The sequence below is a fragment of the Pteronotus mesoamericanus genome, unplaced genomic scaffold (genome assembly GCF_021234165.1).
Source record: "Pteronotus mesoamericanus isolate MK-2021 breed Mesoamerican mustached bat unplaced genomic scaffold, CSHL_Meso_final scaffold_99, whole genome shotgun sequence".
In the NCBI taxonomy this organism is placed as follows: domain Eukaryota; kingdom Metazoa; phylum Chordata; class Mammalia; order Chiroptera; family Mormoopidae; genus Pteronotus; species Pteronotus mesoamericanus.
This window is the reverse complement of record NW_026555330.1, coordinates 2,042,366-2,062,807: the sequence shown is the minus strand read 5'-3', so window position 1 is coordinate 2,062,807 and position 20,442 is coordinate 2,042,366. Positions and strand designations below refer to the sequence as shown.

General features: G+C 40.2%; 1 protein-coding gene across 2 annotated transcripts in view; it reads right to left on the bottom strand.

Annotated features, from left to right (window-relative positions):
• GDAP2 (ganglioside induced differentiation associated protein 2) overlaps window positions 1-20,442 on the bottom strand; it is a 61,928-nt gene that overhangs the window by 28,417 nt on the left and 13,069 nt on the right. For both annotated transcript variants that reach the window (XM_054565003.1, XM_054565004.1), the window contains exons 4-8: window positions 19,484-19,637; window positions 18,988-19,076; window positions 13,018-13,094; window positions 8,248-8,407; window positions 6,250-6,406 (exon numbers count right to left, since the gene is read on the bottom strand). In XM_054565003.1, the coding sequence (XP_054420978.1) occupies window positions 6,250-6,406; window positions 8,248-8,407; window positions 13,018-13,094; window positions 18,988-19,076; window positions 19,484-19,637 (637 nt within the window). The remainder of the gene's footprint in view (window positions 1-6,249; window positions 6,407-8,247; window positions 8,408-13,017; window positions 13,095-18,987; window positions 19,077-19,483; window positions 19,638-20,442) is intronic.

Sequence of the window (20,442 nt, the reverse complement as noted above, 5' to 3'; positions counted from 1 at the left end):
CAAAATCTGTATGAACACATTTACAGGGAGAAGGTTTACAGCTTACAGGAGACTCTCAAAAGCTTCCTGATTCAAAAAAGTTTAGGATCACTGCTGACACAGTCTGAGCTGAATTCCAAGTCAGGAGCACATTGAAGCACGGAATCTTCACCTGCTTTCTTCATTACCTAATTTAATCTCTCCCATTCCCACTACAGATTGTGTAAGTCTGGTTTGATTATCTTTTCTTTTAAATCAGTATTTGGGGGGAGGAAACAAAGGCAAAGGATGTTAACTTTATCTCCTTATCCAGTAAAGACATAATGCTTTCTGTGTTTTCCTCATCTATTCAAAGAGTATTTAAAATTTTCCATTGTGTCTCTCACAAACTTACCTCATTTGTTATAGTTTGTATTTTATTTCAGTAAAGACATGCAATCTTTGATCCCAATCCAACAATCAAAACTAAAGCTAAAAAAGGAAAATAACTCAAAATAGTTTTTTGTGTTCCTACACCTTATTCCAAATAAATGAATACTATTACTTGATGGTAAAATATAATAATCATTGGAAAACAGTCACACAAAATATGTCCTAATGGCAGTATAACTACTCTAAAGCCACCACAAGTACTCTAAAGGCAGAAATACTGAGTAGATAGTTTCTCAATAGACTGCAATCAACTAAGGTTGGGTGCTGTCCTCACAAAGCTAACATAAGGCAATTTCTTCTAGTTAATCAGTTACCATCAACCTGCACAGTCAACGGTTGAATAATGAAGAAAATTTAAGCCAAATTACTCTTAAAAGAGCAGTAACTAACCGATTTGCGCACAACCAAGAGCCCAGAGAAAATTTTGGCTTTGGAATTAATTAGCTTTCCCTGACCTCATGCAACTGCCCCGCAGTGGACTTCGTTAAAACTCTCTATACACTTTTATTGCACCCTATAACTTAAATACATTATTCATATAATGATTAGTTTAATATTTCTCCCTCTGCAATACCCTGAGCTCTGTGAAGGCTGGGGCTGCAACTATCTTGCACATTACTTTATTACACTTCTAGCACAACGCTTAGCACATTAGTAAGTGCTCAATATGTATTTAGTAATGAATGAGATAAAGTTTTTACTGTGAGAAATGGCGTAAGAGTAGTAGGCAACTGGATCTTATGCCAACCCAGTAACACTTGAAAAAGAAAAAAAGGTACTGTAAAATAATTTAGGAGTTTTAAAAGCTGCATCTTTTGAAAAAAAGATAGACTGCTTCCTATAATTTTTGTAAGTAAGCCAACTACTACCTTATGATACAACCAAATTAGTGTCACAACTGAACAGAAGATCTGGAAATATTAGTAAAGAATTAAACAATGTCTACTTTTTTTCGGATGTTAAAAATAATTATTTCACAAAGACGCTGATGTTGCAAGGCAATGCTATGAAAGGAATGATCTAACTTAGCCAATCCATGTGAACTCATTCTGTTACCAATAAAGAAGTGAAGGCCTTCAAAAAGACATAACTAAAGACCTACTTACTTCCTCAGAAAAAATTCATCATTAGCTCAAGTCGATCAACATAATCAATAGAAATCAGACTGCTTTATGTAAGTAAGAGCCTGACTGAAAAAGACTAAGAGAAATAAATTTTAAAAACTACAACCTGCAACCTTAAACATTTAGCATGTGGCAGAGTATGCAAACAGACAGCTTACAGCTCAGTTACAACATAAACTACTAAAGAATTAGTCATTAATTCTCAACCGTTTTGGTCTCTGGACCCTTTTATATTTATGTCAGTTATATCCATCAATATTTACCATATTAGAAATAAAAACAAATTTTAAAAATAATTATTAATTTTAAAACAATAAAAACCTATTAAGCAAACATAAATTTGTGAAAACCTATAGGGAGAAGAGGTACTCCTTTACACTTTTGCCAATTTGTGTCGGAGTCCCACATCTGCTTTTGCATTCAGTCTAACATCACATCACATGTTAGGCAGCCTCTGGAAAACTCCACTGAGCACTATGAGAAGATGGTTAACAGGGCAAGTGACTCTTAGTAACGTTAAAAAGACAGCTGTGGTCTCAAGCCTCCCTGCGAGGGTCTGACTCCCTGGCTCGTGCTTTGGGCTGCTGTTATTACCGTGGAGCACTCTGCAACATGAGGTCCTTTAATCATCACAGGCACTGGGAACATAACTGGGAAATCTGAAAATCGTCTCATTCAGAAGTCGCTTATCACGCAAGGGACCTGCGTGGTGGGGCCACCAAGCCTGTTTCTTGGTTCAGGCTTTGGGAGCACAGGCCGGGTTTGTCTCCAAGCCTGCAAATGCGTGTTGACTGGATGTACGCAACAACCTGGCCACTGCTCGGAGCACGCCCCACCATCTGAAGGTGGCATGAATTTCCAAAACTCATGAATTTCCAGGGAGTGGGACTACCTTATTTATCTTTGTGTATTTCAGTACCTAGAATATTACCTTGTACAGAGTAAATAAATGTCCAATGCTTCCTGCAGTGAATGGAAACTGTCAACTGTGTAACAAACTTAAATCTTAACATTAAGGTCCTAGAACCTACCCCTTTGCTGGGGACTCCTTTCCAGAAGGCATGAGCTCAATGAATACAGATTCGTTTTAATACTTGCTTGAACTTGTAAGTATTAAGTGAAACAAATCTCTTCATTAAAAAGAGAGATGCAGACAGACAAGTATCTAGTCCAAACACAGACTTAAAAAATTCCTGTACCATGCCATGGAGAAATAAAAAGTTACATGGGGTAAGTAAGAGAGAGAGAGAGAGAGAGAGGAAGAGGGAGAGAGGGGGAAAGGGGAAAGACTGATTTTCAGAAAGATGATAACAACTCAGTTCTTTGTTTATGAAAACAAAATATCTCTAGTCCTTTCCCAACTTCTCTACAGCTGGTCCGTGGCAATGGGCTGAAGACCGTGGAAGAAAAGTGAGATACACCACAGCAGCCACTTGGAAGGCTCTTCCTCAATGAGCTTTAACTCTGGGCATTGATTGATCCCTCATTCTGGGGGATCGGCTTGTCCTTGGTAAAGTGAAAAGCTCAGACTAGATCAGTGATTAGGACACAAAAGAATCACCTAAGAAACTTTAGAATAAAGGTTCTTGAGCCCTTCCCACAGTTCAGGAAGTTTGGTGTCGGGCCTAAGAACTTCTGGCAAGCTCCGCAGTGCCTCTGATGTTCCCTGACTGTGTGCCCCACCTGGGACACCTGCAGGAGGTGACTACCAGGACTCCTTTCGGTTCTGAAGTACGGGGGACAGACCACACCCCATGGGCTCTCAAAGTGGGGTCTGCGACCCGAGCCTCTTTCCAGGGGTGTGCGAAGAGAAGACTGTTCGCATGATAACACTGAGACACCCTTTGCCTTTTCCATGATGCGTGGCGTCTGCGCGGGTGGTGCAGCAGCCGCTGCGGGTGCAGCTGCGGGCGCCTTCGCAGGAGTCGGGGCGGAGGCCCCAGCAGGGTGAGCAGTCACGAGGTCCTTCGCTGCCAAAACAGGCGCAGAACGAAAAAGCCAGTTTCATTGAAGAATGTCTTTGATGATGGGGTAAAAATTATTAATTTTATTAAATCAACCCTTGGGAACACATCTGTTTAATATTAATGTGTCACAAAAATGGGAAAACACATAAAGCACTTCTGCGCACTGAAGTGAGAAGTTGTCTGGAAGAAAAGCTCTATGCAGTTGACTTGCAAGCTGAAGTAGTTGCTTTTTTTCATGAATCATCATTTTTCAAATAATGACTGACAGACAAAATGTGATTCTTGTACGTAAGTAGTTGGCAGATGATATGTCAAAAATGAACAAAGTAACCCCGATACCTCAAGAATAAAAACCCAACAGTGTTTATTGCCAATGATAAAACTTGAACTTTAAAAATATATATATAATTTTGGAAAATTTGTACCTATCTCCAGAAGCTTACAGTACCTAATACTTAAAAGACTTTTCTGGTGATATCAGTGGTGATATTAACAAATATAATCTTTTGCTATTGTGTAGTAAAAGGTGTCAATATTTGGAAGATAGGATTAATTCAGTGAATCAGTATTTTTCAAAAGACCAAAGCATCACGTTATAAATTCATGCTGTAAATTCCTATCATAAAATCCATTCAAAGTGCAGGACTGAAAAACACATTTTAACATAGCAAAATACAAAAATTCATGGATATGGTTCATGATTACACATCACAACTAAACTTTAAGAAACTAATTATCAAGCTATAATGTAATATTAAAGAATAATATCACCAATTATTTGAAAAGGCTATTGAAATACTCTTCCCTTTTCCAATTATATATCCGAGGTTGAATTTTCTTCATATACTTCACTCAGAACTTACTGCTATAATTTGAAGGCTGATATGAGAATCTAGCTGTTTAAGCGAAATATTACAACATTTGCAAAATATGTAAAACAGTACCAGTTCTCTTACTAATTTAAAAAAAGTCATGTTTCATATAAACATGACAGGTTATTTTTCAATGAGTTAATAAATAATTTCTCACATGATAAATACTGGGAGGCATAAATAACCAGGTGAACCAAAGCTCTCGGGGGCCCCGAGACCAAACAGCTTGAGAACTGCTGCCCTAGGCCAGACGAGGCACCCAACTCTAGCAGGGCATGAGTCAGATGCAAAAAAGCTTTGAAATATTCAGAGATGGCACAGCCCCAGTCACGTGGGGGATAGCCCAATCACAGCATTTATTTATCAATTTAATCCTTACCCAAGGACATTTTTCTCATTGCTTTTAGAGAGAGAGGAAGGGAGAGAGAGAAAAACATCAATGAGAGAGAGCTGTATCGAATGGTTGCCTCCCGTATGCACCCAGACTGGGGACCAAGCACCCAGCTGGAGATCAAACCCACAACCTAGGTATGAGCCCTAACTGGGAATCGAACCTGCAACCTTTAGATTATGAGATGATGCTTCAACCAACTAAACCACACTGGCCAGGGCCCCGGTCACTGTATTTAAAGAAAAATGTTTGTCAGATGATTGGTATACTCGGCCAAGTTTAAAAACCACTGAAAGTACATTTGAGGGTGTGATTCCCTTTGGAAAAGCTGTTTATTGGTGCCCCCTAGTGGCTACTTTGCTTTTGTTTATAAAAATTAAACATAAAGACCAGGAAATCAGGAGACACGAAATTCTAACTCTAAGGGATCCCAGAGATCACCTAGTCCAACGCCCACTAGAGAGACTGTAGATGGAGATTGACAACAATCACACATCCTTAAATACAGTGGATATTTAAATGCTAGGTTTTGGTTAAGTATAATCTGAAAAAGCATCTAGGAGGAAGCACCTATTCCAGACTTCAAGTTCATCTATTCCAATTTATCTCCAGTGAAGTAAGTTCCTAGAAGCTGTCCCTTCTCAGCTGAGGCCCAGACAATGGACAGGAATTGAAAGATGAGAGTATTCCAGCTCAAAAACACCAAGTAGCAAAACTCAAAGGTAAAAAAGACCATGATCTGCTCAGTGTTGAAGAGAACAGCAGTGTCCAATTTTAAGAGTTTGCTAAGTCCCAGGGGCTCTGCTCATGACCTTATCTTATTTAACGTTCACAGTCATATGAGATGTCATCCCCTCAACAAACCCTAAGGTAATGGATGATACTGACCACTTATAGTTTATGATTTTTTCTTTCCGTTAAAATTTTTTTGTAAAGCAGCTAGCTTTCCAAGAACCATGGATCCTTGGGAAAAAGCTTACCCATAAGTACAAAAGCTGCTTTTCTTTATGATGCAAAAAGGATTTATTTAAAGGATTGCTTTAGAAAACACCTGAAAGAAATGGAATGGCTTTGTAAGGTCCTTAGGTTAAACTGAGGAGAAATAAAGCTCTTCGAAATTTAATAAAACTGTAGATTACATTTTAATTACGAATGCAGTGAAGTCAGGTAAAAACTTTGTAAGTCTGCCTTTGCCTTTCCCCAGTTTCCACATTTACAATAGAACCTCCCCCAGAGGCACCGCAATGACAGCAAAAGAGCAGAAACTCTGAAACCAGAAGTGCATCTGAACACGGGCTTCAGCACATACTACCTGTGACCGCTGATAAATTAACCTTGAATTTCTGCATCTGCAAAATGGGGACAATATTGCCCTCACTGGACTGTCACGAGGAATAAGTTAGAATATATTATAACACAGGCCACTGAGCAGCTGTGAGGCGCTCTCCTCTCAGCTGTCTTTCGGGCCAGCGCGTTTGCCTTACTTTCTCTGATGCTGCTTCTGCAGGGCTGCCTCTGATAACTGTCCCTGAAGGATCAGTCTTCTTTGCTTATCAATATCTCCTTCCATCCGAGCAAAAGCATGAGAGCCAATGAAAGAGAGATCAACTCCCAAGCCTTCATCCTCCTCTTCTTGGTTGTCTGTAACAAAAATACTATCAATAGAGAGCAAGCTTAGGACAAAACCTGGCAGTAAGTGGTACAAACAGGTTGTGAATGCGCAATGGGGACGACTGGGTGCCAACGCAAAAAATGGGATTAAGGCTGTACTTTGAGAATGAAAGTGAAATCAGATTTAGGCATTTGAAGAACTGAAACGATGAAGCAAACCAACAAATGTCTGGGGTCATTTATCCAGAACTGTTTAAGGAAGGAGCACCTAATTGGTCAGCACATAAACTTCAGCCCTTTGGTCAGGTAACTGATGAAGAAAGAAGGACGGACCAGGACCGCAGGGCATAACCCACAGTCGCTAAGGTGTGTGCAGACTCTAACTCGGCATCCTGGTTTTCTACACGGGCCACGCCCCAGTGTGGTCCGTAACAATTACAGTTTTCACTACAAATAAATAGGTTCACTCTCTGATTTATCCATGTGATCATTTGTGGATCATGTCTTAGCGTGTTTCCCACTGCCTTGCCAGACTGGTTAAAATAAATTTTTTTTTAAAGAAAAACAAACAAAACCCCTGGGTGGCTAAGGCAATGCCACCACCTGAAAGCTCAGCCTGGCGGGTCATCGGGCTGGGACTGCCTCCCACCTACTCCACTGCTCCAGGCTGCGACAGGCCCACAGCTGAGAAGGGTCTGCTTTTATTAAAAAATACCCACGGATCTCCTTTTAATCCCTCAAGTAAAGCTGATTTTACCTCTATTTTTAACAGAGTTCACATTCCAATGGAAAGTATTTAAGAACTCTAGGGCTCATAGGTATGAAGTGACAGTATTTCCTGAGATACAGAAGCAAATCAATCACTCTTTGAGAATGGGGGATAGGCAGGGAGCTTTGGCGAATGAGTTAGTCTCATCTACTGCCCAGCAATGCCATCTCCTTTTTGCTATTCATTACTCCTTGTTATGGAAAAGGCATTTTATGCATTCAGAAGGATTATATTCTACAGTGGCGATGCCAATTATGGGGCTTTCCAAGGGAGTCTGGGCAGAGTCCAAAGGTGTAGCCCCCTGGAGGCTCCCTGGAGCGCACGGGCGCCTCGCCAGCAAAGCTTGGTGCAGAGACACTGCCCGATGCTGCGCCATTTAGAATTCCTGTCTGATTCAAGTCTGTGTACTAGTGATTGAAAGGAGATCAGTGGCCTTCTAGAGATTTTAACCTGATGCTCATTTAAAACTGTTCACAGTAGGAATCACATAGTGATTCCTAAGCTGATGAATTTTGAGATCAATTCCCAGCACTGCAGCCTGGAAGGCTGTCTTCGCAGCAGCGACTTACAACCTCAAACATACAGACCCATGCAGATCAGTACAAGCTGTCACGCCGGACAGAGTCAGGCTCTCCTTCCTACTGCGCTCGGACAGTGTTTCAATCTATGTGAGTATGGAGCCTTAAGACACAAAATGAATAGTTGCAGTATCTTGTCTTAGAATTCAGTGTTAGGTGTGGCTTTAGAAGACGTTGTTGAAGCCGTTGAAAATGTCAGATGATAATGTACGTGACTACTATCTCAACAGTGTCCCGAACGAAACTATAAACTTCATGAGGGTAGGAATGCTGTAAGTCAGCCACCTCTGAATTTCTATTGCCTAACACAGACTTGGCATTATATGTGTGGGTGTATTTATTTACTTTTTAATTCAAAGAGTAAATTGTAACATGAATAAGACACTAAAAACATCTGAGTTGGTCTTCATGTTAAGTGTCACACTGACAGACAGCTTCCCCGAGGCCTAGCTGTGCTCCCCACTTCCTGGGTGATCAGTCACTTCCCTTCCCTGAAGAGGGCGATTAAGGAAGACAGAACTCACCCTCCGGGGCACCGGGTTTCTCACTTATTCGAATCTGCCGTTCAGGTACCACAGGCTCCCCTTCTGCGTTTCCAATATCTGCCGGTAGGTACAGCAGCGATCGCCTCTCCTCCTTCAACGACCTTGGGAAGTACAGAGGTAGCAGCTTTTGGTAAGTAGCCTGTGTCAGAAAAGCAAGACATTCTGTGATAAACCATGGAGTAACAAAGCAGGCATCCCCCATGCTTAGTGCTGTTCTGACGCTGTGAAGACGGCCTCCCTCAAGGAGGAAGACCTTCATCCTCCGAGCTCCGGCCAGATGCTGTCCGGGGCCCTCCGCGGCTCTGTTTCAGATCCACCGTCACTAGCTAGGGAAATACAACTCCCGTTCGGTGACTGCAGGGGACTGAGCCTGGAACAGGCAGTTTTGCCCCTCCCGTCCCCTTCCCCGGCCTTCACCTCACTAATGACATTTGTCTTGCAGGGCTCGGCTCAGGCACTACCTCCTCCACGCTCCCTGTGCCGTCAGGGTACACTGGCCCAGTTTGGTTTTTGAGGGCTTTTTTAAATGCTTCTAACTCTTTGTGAAGAATTGCTATTTCAATTCTTCTTTATTTTATTCTTCTTTAGAAATTTTCCAAAGAACAAAGGTAAATTTTTCTTTCTAAAAAACAAATTAGAATGAAACTCATTCTGTCTTATAATTTCCATGTGGGTTGGCTCATTGGACTCATTTACAAATCCAGGATACATTATAGGCATTTAGTGCTCTTACTTTTCCAGTACATTTTTCATTATCCTAGAGACTTTTTTTTTAATGAATAGCCATCAATTATTCCCAACTACACTAAAAGAACCCTAAACTAGAATAAGAAACCAAAGAACGATGGAATTGCTTAGAAACCATTCAAGAAACCACGATGTCGGTTTTCTTATTGTGTCACCTGTAATACTGCATCATCTTGCATGTATAAGTACATAAGGTACATACATAAGAAGACTGAAGATACCATCTTTACAGCCTTTTAAAAAAAGCTGAGATAGACTTCACATACCATAAAATTCACCTTTACAATATTACAATTCAGTGGGTTTTAGTATATTCACAAAGTTCTAAAATCGTCACCATCCTCTAATTCCAGAACATTCTCATCATCCCAAAAAGACAATCTCAACTCACTAGCTAGGTCACTCCCCATTCCTCCCTCCCTGACACTGGCAACCACCGATCTACTTTGGGCTGTATGAATTTGCCTATTTTGGACACATCATATAAATGAAATACAGACTCTGGACTTTTGTGTCTGGCTTCTTTCACTTAGCACAGTGTTTGCACGGTTCAGCCCTGCTGCAGCATGTGTCAGTACGTCGTTCCTTCTTGTAGCTTAAGGACATTCCACTGTATGTATATACATATTTGTTTCTTAATTCATCAGTTGATTACATTTAGTTGTTTCTACGTTTTGGCTATTAAGAATAATGCTGACATAAATACAAGGGTGGGCAAAAGTAGGCTTACAGTTGTCAAAACACAGTTTATTCTAGTATTTTTATTTATTAATTATTGTATTGTTTTCCATCTGAACTGTAAACCTATTATTCCCCTTTTCTGTATTTTGTGTACAAGTGTTTGTGTGGACATATATTTTTGATTCTCTTTTGTATATACCTAAGAATGGAATCTCTGTTCAACTTTTTGAGAAACTGCCAGACTGTTTTCCAAAGCAGCTGCATGATTTTACATTCTCACTAGATATATATGAAGGTTCTAATTTCTCCAAACCCTCATCGGCACTTGTTACTATGTAATTATATCCATATGAACCGAAGTGAAGTCATTTTGATTTGCATTTTTCTAATGGTTAATGTTGTAGAGCATCTTTTCATGTACTTATTGGGCATCTGTATCTCTTCCGTGTATCTCATCTGTGTCTCTCTTCCATTTAAAACCTCTACCCATTTTTTAAAAAAAGACTTTTTTTAGAGCCGTTTAAGGTTCAAAACAAAACTGAGAAGGTATAGAGATTTCCTATATCCCCCAGATCCAAACAAGTCCGCAGCCACCAGAGTGGTGTGTCTGTTACGACTGATGAACCTGCAATGTCACATCTAACCACCCATAGTTTACGTCAGGGTTCAGGCTTCATGCTGTCCATTCGGTACGTTTGCACCAACGTCGAACGACGTGTACCCATCCTTACAGTCCCGTGCCGAGTAGTTCCACTGCCCTAAAAACCCTCTGCATGCTGCCCGTTCACCTCTTCCTCATCCCCAACCCCTGGTCTGTCTACTGTCTTCATAGTTTTGCCTTTCCCAGGAATGTCATACAGTTGGAATCACAGTATGTAGCCTTTTCAGATCGGCTTCTTTCACTCAGTAATATACATTTGAGTTTCCTCCTTATCTTTTTATGGCTTAATAGCACAATTACTTTTAGCCTTGAACTGTATGCCGCTATTTTGATGTACCACATTTTATTTATCCATTCACCCACTGAGGGACATGTTGTTTTCTTCCAAGCTTCGGCAAACACGAATAAGGCTGCTATAAACATGCTTGGTAAGTTTTTTTGAGGACATAAATTTTCAACTCCTTTGCATAAATAACAACTTTTGCCCATTTTAAAATTGAGTTATCTTTTCATTGTGAATTATGAGAGTGACCAATTGCTTTGTTTATTTTGGTTTCTTGTGCTTTTGATGTCATTTCTAAGAAACCATTGCCTAATCCAAGGTCATGAAGATTTATACCTGTGTTTACACCTATGTTTTCTTCTACCAGTTTTACAGTTTTAGCTTTTATGCATAAGTCCTACATCCAGTAGTTAATTTTTGTATATGATGTGAGGTAGCAGTCCAACTTCTTTGTTTTGCATGCAGAAATCCAATTGCTCCAATACCATCTGTTGGTAGGACTATTGTGTCTGCATTAAATTGTCTTGGCAGTCCTGTCCAACATTCTGTCCCACCGATCCATGTTTATTCTCACACGAGGGCCACACAGTCTTGATTACAGGACATTAAGTAAGTTTCCAAACAGGTTAAGTGTGAATCCTGCAAATTGTTCCCCTCTCCTCAAGTTTGTTTGTTTGTTTTTACTGTTCTGGGGCGCTTGCATACCCATGTGAAATTTAGGATCAATTTGTTAATTTCTAAAAAATATCAGTTGTGATTTTGATAGACATTTTGTTAAATCTGTAAGACTGTTGTTATAGATAGTGAGCTAATTATTACGTAAGGAAGCAAAGGGAATTGGACATTATTGAGCTTAATGGGCTGGGAAGCCTAAGCTGGTTTGCGTCCTCTGGAAGCTACAGGCAGGGGATTGCAGCATTGCCTCACCAAGGATTCACACACCTCCCTTGCTGGGAGGTCACAGGGAAGTACACACACACACAATAAAAGTCAAAACAGCACAAGGCGTGGTGCTTGACCACAGAGGTCTGTCAGTCTAATCTGGGAAAGGGATCAACTAGCTAGTGGGTAGACCCCTTAGAGGTCCACAAAAGCTTGGGAAGTTGACTGGTTATTCTGAATAAACTCCTGGTTCTTCCCAAGCCCGAGATAATATAATCCCAGAGAATGAAGAGAGCTCTCTCTCTCCGTGACCTGCACTGGCCCAGCAGCCTGGAGCCAGCTGCACGGACTCCAAACGCAGGCTCCAGGCAGGAATACAAAACAGACACTCTGGACACTGGCCTTTGTTTTGGGCTTGCTGAGGACACGGTTAGACTTCTTCCATGGCAGGAGAGATGGAGATGGGACCCAGGGGCAGCCTTCTACCCGAATAAATCTCGCCACACCACAGACTCCCACACGTGGGTCTGGGAAACGCTTTCCTCAGGATGCCCTGAAAGAGCTGCACGTCCAGCAGCACCTGAACAACCCGGGGAACGCTGCCACCTCAATGACGCTGTCTTCCTGTTCATGAATACGGGTGCCTTTCTATTTACTTGGAAGTTTTAAAATTTCTTTCAAAGGTATTTTGTAGTTTTCAATATACATCTTATCCTTTTTTAGTTTAGTCTAAAAAATTTGATTCTTTTTGATGTTTCTGTAAGTGAAACTGTTTACTTAATTTCATTTTCAGATTATTTACTGGGAATATAGAAAACACCATTTATTTTTATGTTCATCTCGTGTCCTGTAATGCTGCTGAACTCTATTTAGTTTTAATAGCATTTTTGTAGGCGTAACTAGCATTTTTATATACAAGATCATGTCATCTGCAAATAGAAACACTTTTATTTCTTTCTTTCCAGTCTGGGTGCTTTTTACTTCTTCTTGTTGCCCACACACCCTGGGTAGAAGCCGCACAATGCTGAATAGAATTGGCGACAGCGGACATCCTCGTCTCTTCCTGATCTTCAGCAGAGAGCTTCCAGTATCTCGCCATTAAGTATACTGCCTGCAATGGGTCTTTCACTGGTGCCCTTTGCCAGGTTAAGGAAGTTCCCTTCTGTGCTTACTTTTTTGAGCATATTTATCCTGAAAGGGAGTTAGATTTTGTCCCATGTTCTTTCTTCATCTACTGAGATGATCACATAGTTTTATCCTTTATTCTAGTATTCTACTCATTATTCTATTACTATGGTGCATTACATTGATTGATTTTTTTTATGTTGAACCAACCTTACATTCCTGAGATAAATCCCACTTGATGATGGTATAGAACCCTTTTATATGTTGCTAGATTCAGTTTGCTAATATTTTGTTAAACATTTTTGCATCTCTATTTATAACGAATATTGGTCTATAAGATTTAAACATTGAAACACAATTAGCAAAATACCTCTTCCAGTTCAGAGACAGCAAATACTACTTTTTCAATGGTCTCCCCATGAATCTCTAGGAATCTCCTTACAGTGCCTAAGGAAAAAAAGGAAAGATTATTTAGTGAAAGGAGTCACTTATGTATGAAAAAAACAAACCCTTCAAAGTTTTATTTTTGCAGGCCATCACTACGCATCTCCCTCAGGTCCCTGCTCAAGGATACCTTATCGGCGAAGCCTGCCCCGACTACCCTCGTCGAAAACCTTTTCTGATTCGCCTTCCTCCACAGCAGCTATTACAGACATTTCGTGGAGACTCTCGTGCACAGTATGTCCTCCCCGCCTCCTCCCAACCCCAGTCCTCTAGAATGAAAGCTCCACAGCGGCCTGAGCTTTGTTGTCGTTACTGCTTCACTGCCAGAGTCTAGAATGGCACCCAGCCACAGAAGATGCCGCCTCCAGACAGCTCTCCCTCATCTGGTGTTTTCCTTTTTCCCTTGTGGCCGCTCTCTCTGACCAGAATGATCTAGCCCAGTGTCTTCCCATTCACTCAGTTCCATTACGAGATGTCCTACTCAGCCCTTCATCCCTGCCAAAATCCCAGCAAACCGAAGCTCAGTGATACTTTTCTTAATTTCTGGGTTACCCAGATTCTTCTCTATCGACTTTCTATTCATGAGGCCTGACGGCCTTTTCTCAGGCCTCAGCTTACTGGTGGGTCTAGCTCTCCAGCTCTCTCTCTAAAAATGCCCGTGCCCCACCTTTTAAAAATGTTGTCCTCCAAATTTCTTATTTTCTTGACATATATATTCTCTTTAGCTCACTAATTTGCTGGTTAGGTTCTACCCCAAATGCTGATGGATCTCAAATCTTTATGTTTTTTGAACAAAAACCCTGAATCCCCTACTGCCTACTGGGCATGTTTGCTCACATAATCCGGAAACCTCAAACTCAGCCTGTCCACACCTGATCCCAGCATCATTCCCCTCCAAGTCTGCTCCTTTACCTGTATTCCTTTTTCCAGTTGCAAAGAAATATCCATCCACTCGCCCAAGCTAGAATTCTGACTGTTCTGGCACTTTCTTCACCTCTTCCTTCAGTTTGCATTTTCAGTGGGTTTCATGTCCTTTAAAGTCTATTGCTGATACTTCTAACATCTCTTCTTTCTCTCTCCCAGCTGCTCTCAATCCTTACCAAGACTTTGCCAATAAGCTCTTAACCGTTCACTCATTTCTCTACATATCCACTGTTGCTGAGTCATCTTATGTTATCCTCCTTACTAAACGCTTCTGATGGCTCTTCACCGCATATAGGTTAAGATCCAAAGTCCTTAGCATGCCTTTCACACAGTGACCTCAGCCAACCACCCCTGCACCCCTGCTCCTTAGTCCCATCTCCCCCCATACACCTTGTGCTTCAGCCAAATGGGCTTTGCTGCGCTCAGAATCTGCCACTCGCTTTCACGCTACCCTGCCTCTGTGTGCACAGTTACCTTTCACTAGAAGACCATTCGCCCACCGTGATGTTCCCTCAATGAACTCCCACTCATTTTTCAAGGCCTAGTCAAAAGCCATCTCCTTGGTGTAGAACTCCATCTCTCCCTGCTTCTCCTACAATGTTTTGAGTAACCCTCCATTTGTGAAATTCTCACAGCATTTCATAGCTAGATAGTGAGTTTCTTCAAGGCTATTTTACATTATACATAAAATACAAGAATGTATGTTCCGTTAACATTACCAGGGCCTAGCACACTTTAGGACCTAGTAAGCAATTATTCTAAAGTAACTAGTAACTGCATTAATCCTGTATGACTCCAGTTACCTACATATCGTCTGCCTCGCTCGCCACTGTATCGTGAGAGCCTAACAGGGCAGAGCCATGTGTTGAAGGACTGAACAAATATTTATACTTCTCTCTCTGTTAGGTAACAAATTGTTTCATTTCTCCATCTATTCCTCTATTTTAAAAAATTACTTAAACTTTGAAAGGGGGATTTCCTTCTATTTGCTCTGATGCCAAGTTTTAATGTTCACACATAGTAATTTCCCAGCATATAATTGTGGGATATCCTTTGGAAGACATAATACAATGCCAAATAGTAATTAAATTCAATTCCCTCAGGAGAGTTCATTCAGGAAGTAATTCTGCATAAAGAAGAAAAAAAAATGATGTGGTTAGAAGGCTGCAGTACCAACTGCCACGCCAGGCTTCTCCTTTCGAGGTTTTATCTGTGTGCTATTCTCTGCAACCAACGAGGATGTCACGTGCCTAACTTTCAGTGAAAACCCTTTAACGGGTGGGAATGACATCTGGGACATTAAAACTCCCAAAATGGAAACACAACAAGAACAAACACCATTGTCTGTTTTTCCTCACCACTGTGTCCTCTTCTGTACAGCACTGGGCCTAGCACATAGTAGGCATTCAGTTTTGTTGACTGAATAAATAACCTGACAAATTTATTTCAATGCTGATGTTTCCTTCGGCTTCTTCTGGAGAAGAACTGAAATGCACATGAACTAAGAATAAGAAGATAAATAGTCTCCATACATCTATCAAGAAGATATTGTACTTACATTTTCAATGAAAGGAATTTCCGTAAGAACTTAAAAAGAAATAAAGGTTTTGGTACTATGGACTCAGAGTTACACCATTAGATTTGTTCTTGGCCCATGTCTGCTACAAGAGAATACAAGCTACTTATTTCCAAAATGCTCAGAAAGTATGCAAGCAAAGGGCACAATTACCTGTGTGTGATCTGTGTGTGTGTGTGTTTTAATGAGATTAATTATATTTTTCCTACTATATTTAAGGTGTAATAAGTCACAAAGGCCTTATAAAATGTTAACTTGTCCATTTTAAAGTTTTGCATTTCTTGTGCTAATTAAATTCCTAGAAATTTCTTCATGTAAGTTCCTTATAGCTACCGTTGGTCTTTATCTGCTGTTACTACAATAACCGCTCAAAGCTGACACCTCTACGGTACTTTAGCAAGTCATTTATCTGGGGCCACAGAGCTAGAGTAGGACTGGTAGAACTGGGACCAAAAACCAGATTTCTTGACTCCCTTTTTAAGTGTCCCTTTTATTTGTCATTATTTTTTAAATAGATCCATTGACTTTTATTACAAATGTATTTGATCATCTGGCTTCAAAAAGTTTAAAGCCAATACCCTATGTTCTTTCTGTATGCCAGTACAAAGCAAACTGTTTTATAAATTAAATACCTAAAAATTAGACAAAAATATTAAAATTTGATGAAAAACAATTATAAAAATCCTTAATCTCGCTCTTCAAAAATGGAGGAGGCACTCTTTCCAGTCCAATTATACAATATTAGTACTATTCACCACCATTAGAATAGGTAGCTAAATTATACTTTTCTGTTAGCATACCAAACTCTTAGATTTTATTTGTATAGGTTCCAGTTAAGTTTGTGAATGCAAAAGTCAGGGAGAGCAGAAAGCAAAACCAACAGGGCCAATAAAAAAACCTTTAAAGTCTCACTTTCTATAGCTGTTCTATGCAGGGGTTGAAATTTGACTCAAAGTAGAAAATATATCAATGTGTTTTTTAGGTCTTCATATCTAAAGATGGATAACTATTCCAATTTGATCTTTCAGGTAATGGAGAAAGCTGCTAGTAATTTTAACCTCTGCCTAAAGAAGACAGATAATTTCATTTGGGAGCAAATACTCATTGCCTTGAAAAATAGCACCATAATAGCCTATGAAAATTAGCTGTAGAATAACCTTTATCCTTTTTAAACTTTGAAAATGATTATTTTTTAAAAGATTTTATTTTTATTTATTTTTAGAGAGAGGGGAAGGAAGGGGCAGAGAGAGGGAGAGAAACATCGATTGGTAGCCTCTTGCACACCCCCAACTGAGGACCTGGTCCGCAACCCATGCATGTGCCCTGCCTGGGAACCAAACCAGTGACCTTTCGGTTCATAGGCCGGCGCTCAATCCACTGAGCCACACAAGCCAAGGCTAAACTTTGAAAAGTATTAAACAAATGTAAAATAGGACTCAATCACAGATAGTTGATTATAATGCAGAGCTTGCTTTTTTTTTTTTTTTTTAAATAAAATTATGCTGCCTTTTTTCCTAACCACGATTACTTTATATGAAATGGGAACAAAAAAGGTGGCTTAGCTTAAGCTATGGGATATCATAGCAGGGATAAGTGGAATCAGAGGATGTTGAGGCCTGCCAAACGTCCCACAGGAAGCTTTATATTATATAAAGTCAGAAACTTTGATTTGGTAAGGCTCCATTTAGAATACCTACATAGACATAGCACAGTCGTTTCCCACTGAAGCAGTTGTAACTCAAGCATAATGAACAGGTGACTGAACCTGAGAGTCAGAAGGCCTGGATATATGTTTCAAGTCTGAATAACCCTGAGAACATGAGTCAATTCTGAGTTTCTTTTATTTCTAAAGTGGGTACCATACTACCTAAACACAGGGTTGCTGAGGCAATAAAAGTAATTCTTCATCCCTTTTTTAAAACACCCATTTTTTGAGCAAGTACCATCTGTAAAGCATTCTTGACATATGGAAGCACCGTGAACACGAAATGGAGATAAGGCCTGTGCTCCTCAAGCTCAGTCTAATACGCTCTATAGAGAATGCATATAAATACATACTTTAATTAGAAAATATGTTTACTATAAAATCCTTGAGCAATACAGATCTTAGTTTTAAAAATAGCTAATTATTAAATAAGACTATTTAAAACTCAACATGCCCTAGCCTAAATTCTAAGCTTTATAATAATAATTTTATATATGCAAATACCTTCGTAATTTTTTGGTGGGTATTAAGACTCCTAGTTTCTCATCTTTGAATTCTAGAGATAAAACGGGGCCTTCAAGATCATCTAGTATGGTTTCCCTCCTAAATGAAGAATATCTACAATAGATTGTCAATTTAGCTTCTGCATGAACATCCCATTGACAGGAAGTTCACTTAAATACCTTCGCATTACAGAGCATCTTGTCTCAAATGGAACCAGATCTCGCTCCATATCACTTGGTCTTGTACCTGCCCTCTGCTGTTGGAGGCCTTACCTACAAGCCTTAGAAGTGTCTGTGAGCTTCCTGAAACAGCATGTAAACCATGTAAACTCCACAGGCATGTACATTCCTCCAGGGGAAGGGTTCTCAGCTTTCTTTCATCAGATGCCCAATGCAGTTTATGACGGCTCACAAAAGGGGCAAGGACTGCCACTCTGAAATCGTGGCATAGACCAAGCCCACGATGAGGCTGCTGCAGACCCCGAAGGCGGGCCGCACAGATGCTGAAAGCATGCCCTTCTTTAGGAGCAACACGGCTAGTTGCAAACCGTTTGCCCTCCATGTGTCCGTCTCAGGAGATGTGAAATGCAGGACTACATACAAAACTCTAGATGCGATATGAACCTGCATATAATACAGTGAGATCACGAACCCACTCAAGTTGAACATCCTATTTTTTATTATACAGTGACCTTCCTGCTCACCATGGTTGAGCTCAGTCTTTTTTTAAACCTAACTGCAGGGTTTCACATGTTCAAATAGCACACGTGAAAGCTGCAGCGCTTTAGACTGCAAAGCGCTATGTGACTCTGATGTTATAAAATCTGTTTTGATTTCACTGTTGCAGCCTTATTCTTATTCTATGAATATTCTTATGAATTATGATTCAAATACCCAATGCATTAACCATACTTCTTAGCTTGGTATCATTTTCAAATTTAAAGGGTAAATCTTCCAAGCCTTTACTCAAATGGATGAAAATGTCAACACAAGAAAGTACCCTGAGAGCTCTGTACTTGGTCAGTACTAGTTTCACCCCAGGGGGCCTCAAGCAGTTAACCAATCTTCTTTGGCTGTAACTATTTCACTAGTGATAAAATAAATTGAAGGCAATTTATGTACAGCACCCCCAATCCCACCTATGAGGTGCTAGGCCAGTTTGTGTACAGTGTCTCCAATGCTACTTACGAAGTGCTATGTGTGTTGCATCCTCTAAGGGATAACCTCGTTTTGCAGAATTGATGACACAGAACCCAACAGAAGACATCGACTGCTCTCTGCAATCAAACAGAAAGCACAGAAATTAAACTACGAACACTCATAATATATAACTGATTTAAAAATGCAGCTTAACTTCTTCCTTGTCCTTTCAACAAATCTACTATAATAGTTAACTCGATTGCAGTATTTAACAATTATATTAATATACAATTTAACTGCACCATTTGGGGGAAATATATTCCAAATAAAAACTGAGTAGAATGGGAATAAGTTAAATTCTCAAGTCACTCAAAGCCATTCCTTTTCGTCTGCTAAGAGTAAGAAGAGAATTAACTCTTGTCTTCAGAGTCCTCCAAAATGGTCAGATCCCTCATAACCTGACTGCCGTAGCTAGGCTTCACTTTAAAGCCCAGCCCTTGAACGGCGTGTGGCACGCTACGTCCCAGAGACAGGCAAGCCGTACTTGGCCAGCTGGAGCACGTTTCTGTAGCAGCTGTACAGCGAGCTCTCCGCAGCTGTGCGGTAGCGGCTCTTGTACTTCGGTCCCACTGTGTGAATGATGAACCGGGCAGCTAAATGGAATCCTTTCGTCAGTTTGGCTTCCCCTGTCCGACAACCTGGGGACAACAGAGCATATATAAGTCATGGTGGTGTTAGGAAAACATCAACAAAACAATGCATTTAACGGAAAGTATTAAGAATGTTGAGAAATTTCAGGTAAAAATATGGGTTGAACACAAACATGAATCTGTTCCCAAAATAACAGTGAAGCAATACAATAGACATGAAAACAGGGATGACAAAAAAAAAAAAAGAGGGGGGAATATGTGCAGATAAGCACCATCAAAATTCTGGAAGGCCGAGAGCCAATGAACTAGAAGTAACTGACTTGGCAACGCGGAGACACCTAACTGCTTGCAGGAAAGGAGCAGCCAATGTGAAGAAAGGCGGTCTGTACTGAAAGACGGACAGGCCACTTTAATTCAAATCCTGAGTCCAACGTGCCCCTCACTACTCTTGGTCTTTTCAGATTAAGTCTTCATGATTAAGTCTTGGTGTGCTGTATGTTTCTAGGAATTTACCAATTTCTTCTAGGTTATCCAATATGTTGGGATATAATTGTTCATAGTAGTCTCTTACAATCCTTTGTTGTTGTTTTTTTATGGTATCAACCGTAATACCTCTTCTTTCATTTATAATTTTGAGTTTTCTCTTTTTCCTTGATTAGTCTAACTTAAGGTTTGTCAATTTTATCTTTTTTACAAATCCAATTTCTCTTTCACTGACTTTTCCTATTGTATTTCTAGTTTCTGTTTATTTCTACTCTACTCTTTATTATAATTTCCTTCCCTCTGCTAAGTTTGGGCTTCGACTGTTTTTCTAATTCCTGGAGGTTTGAAGTTAGGTTTTTCTGAAATTGTT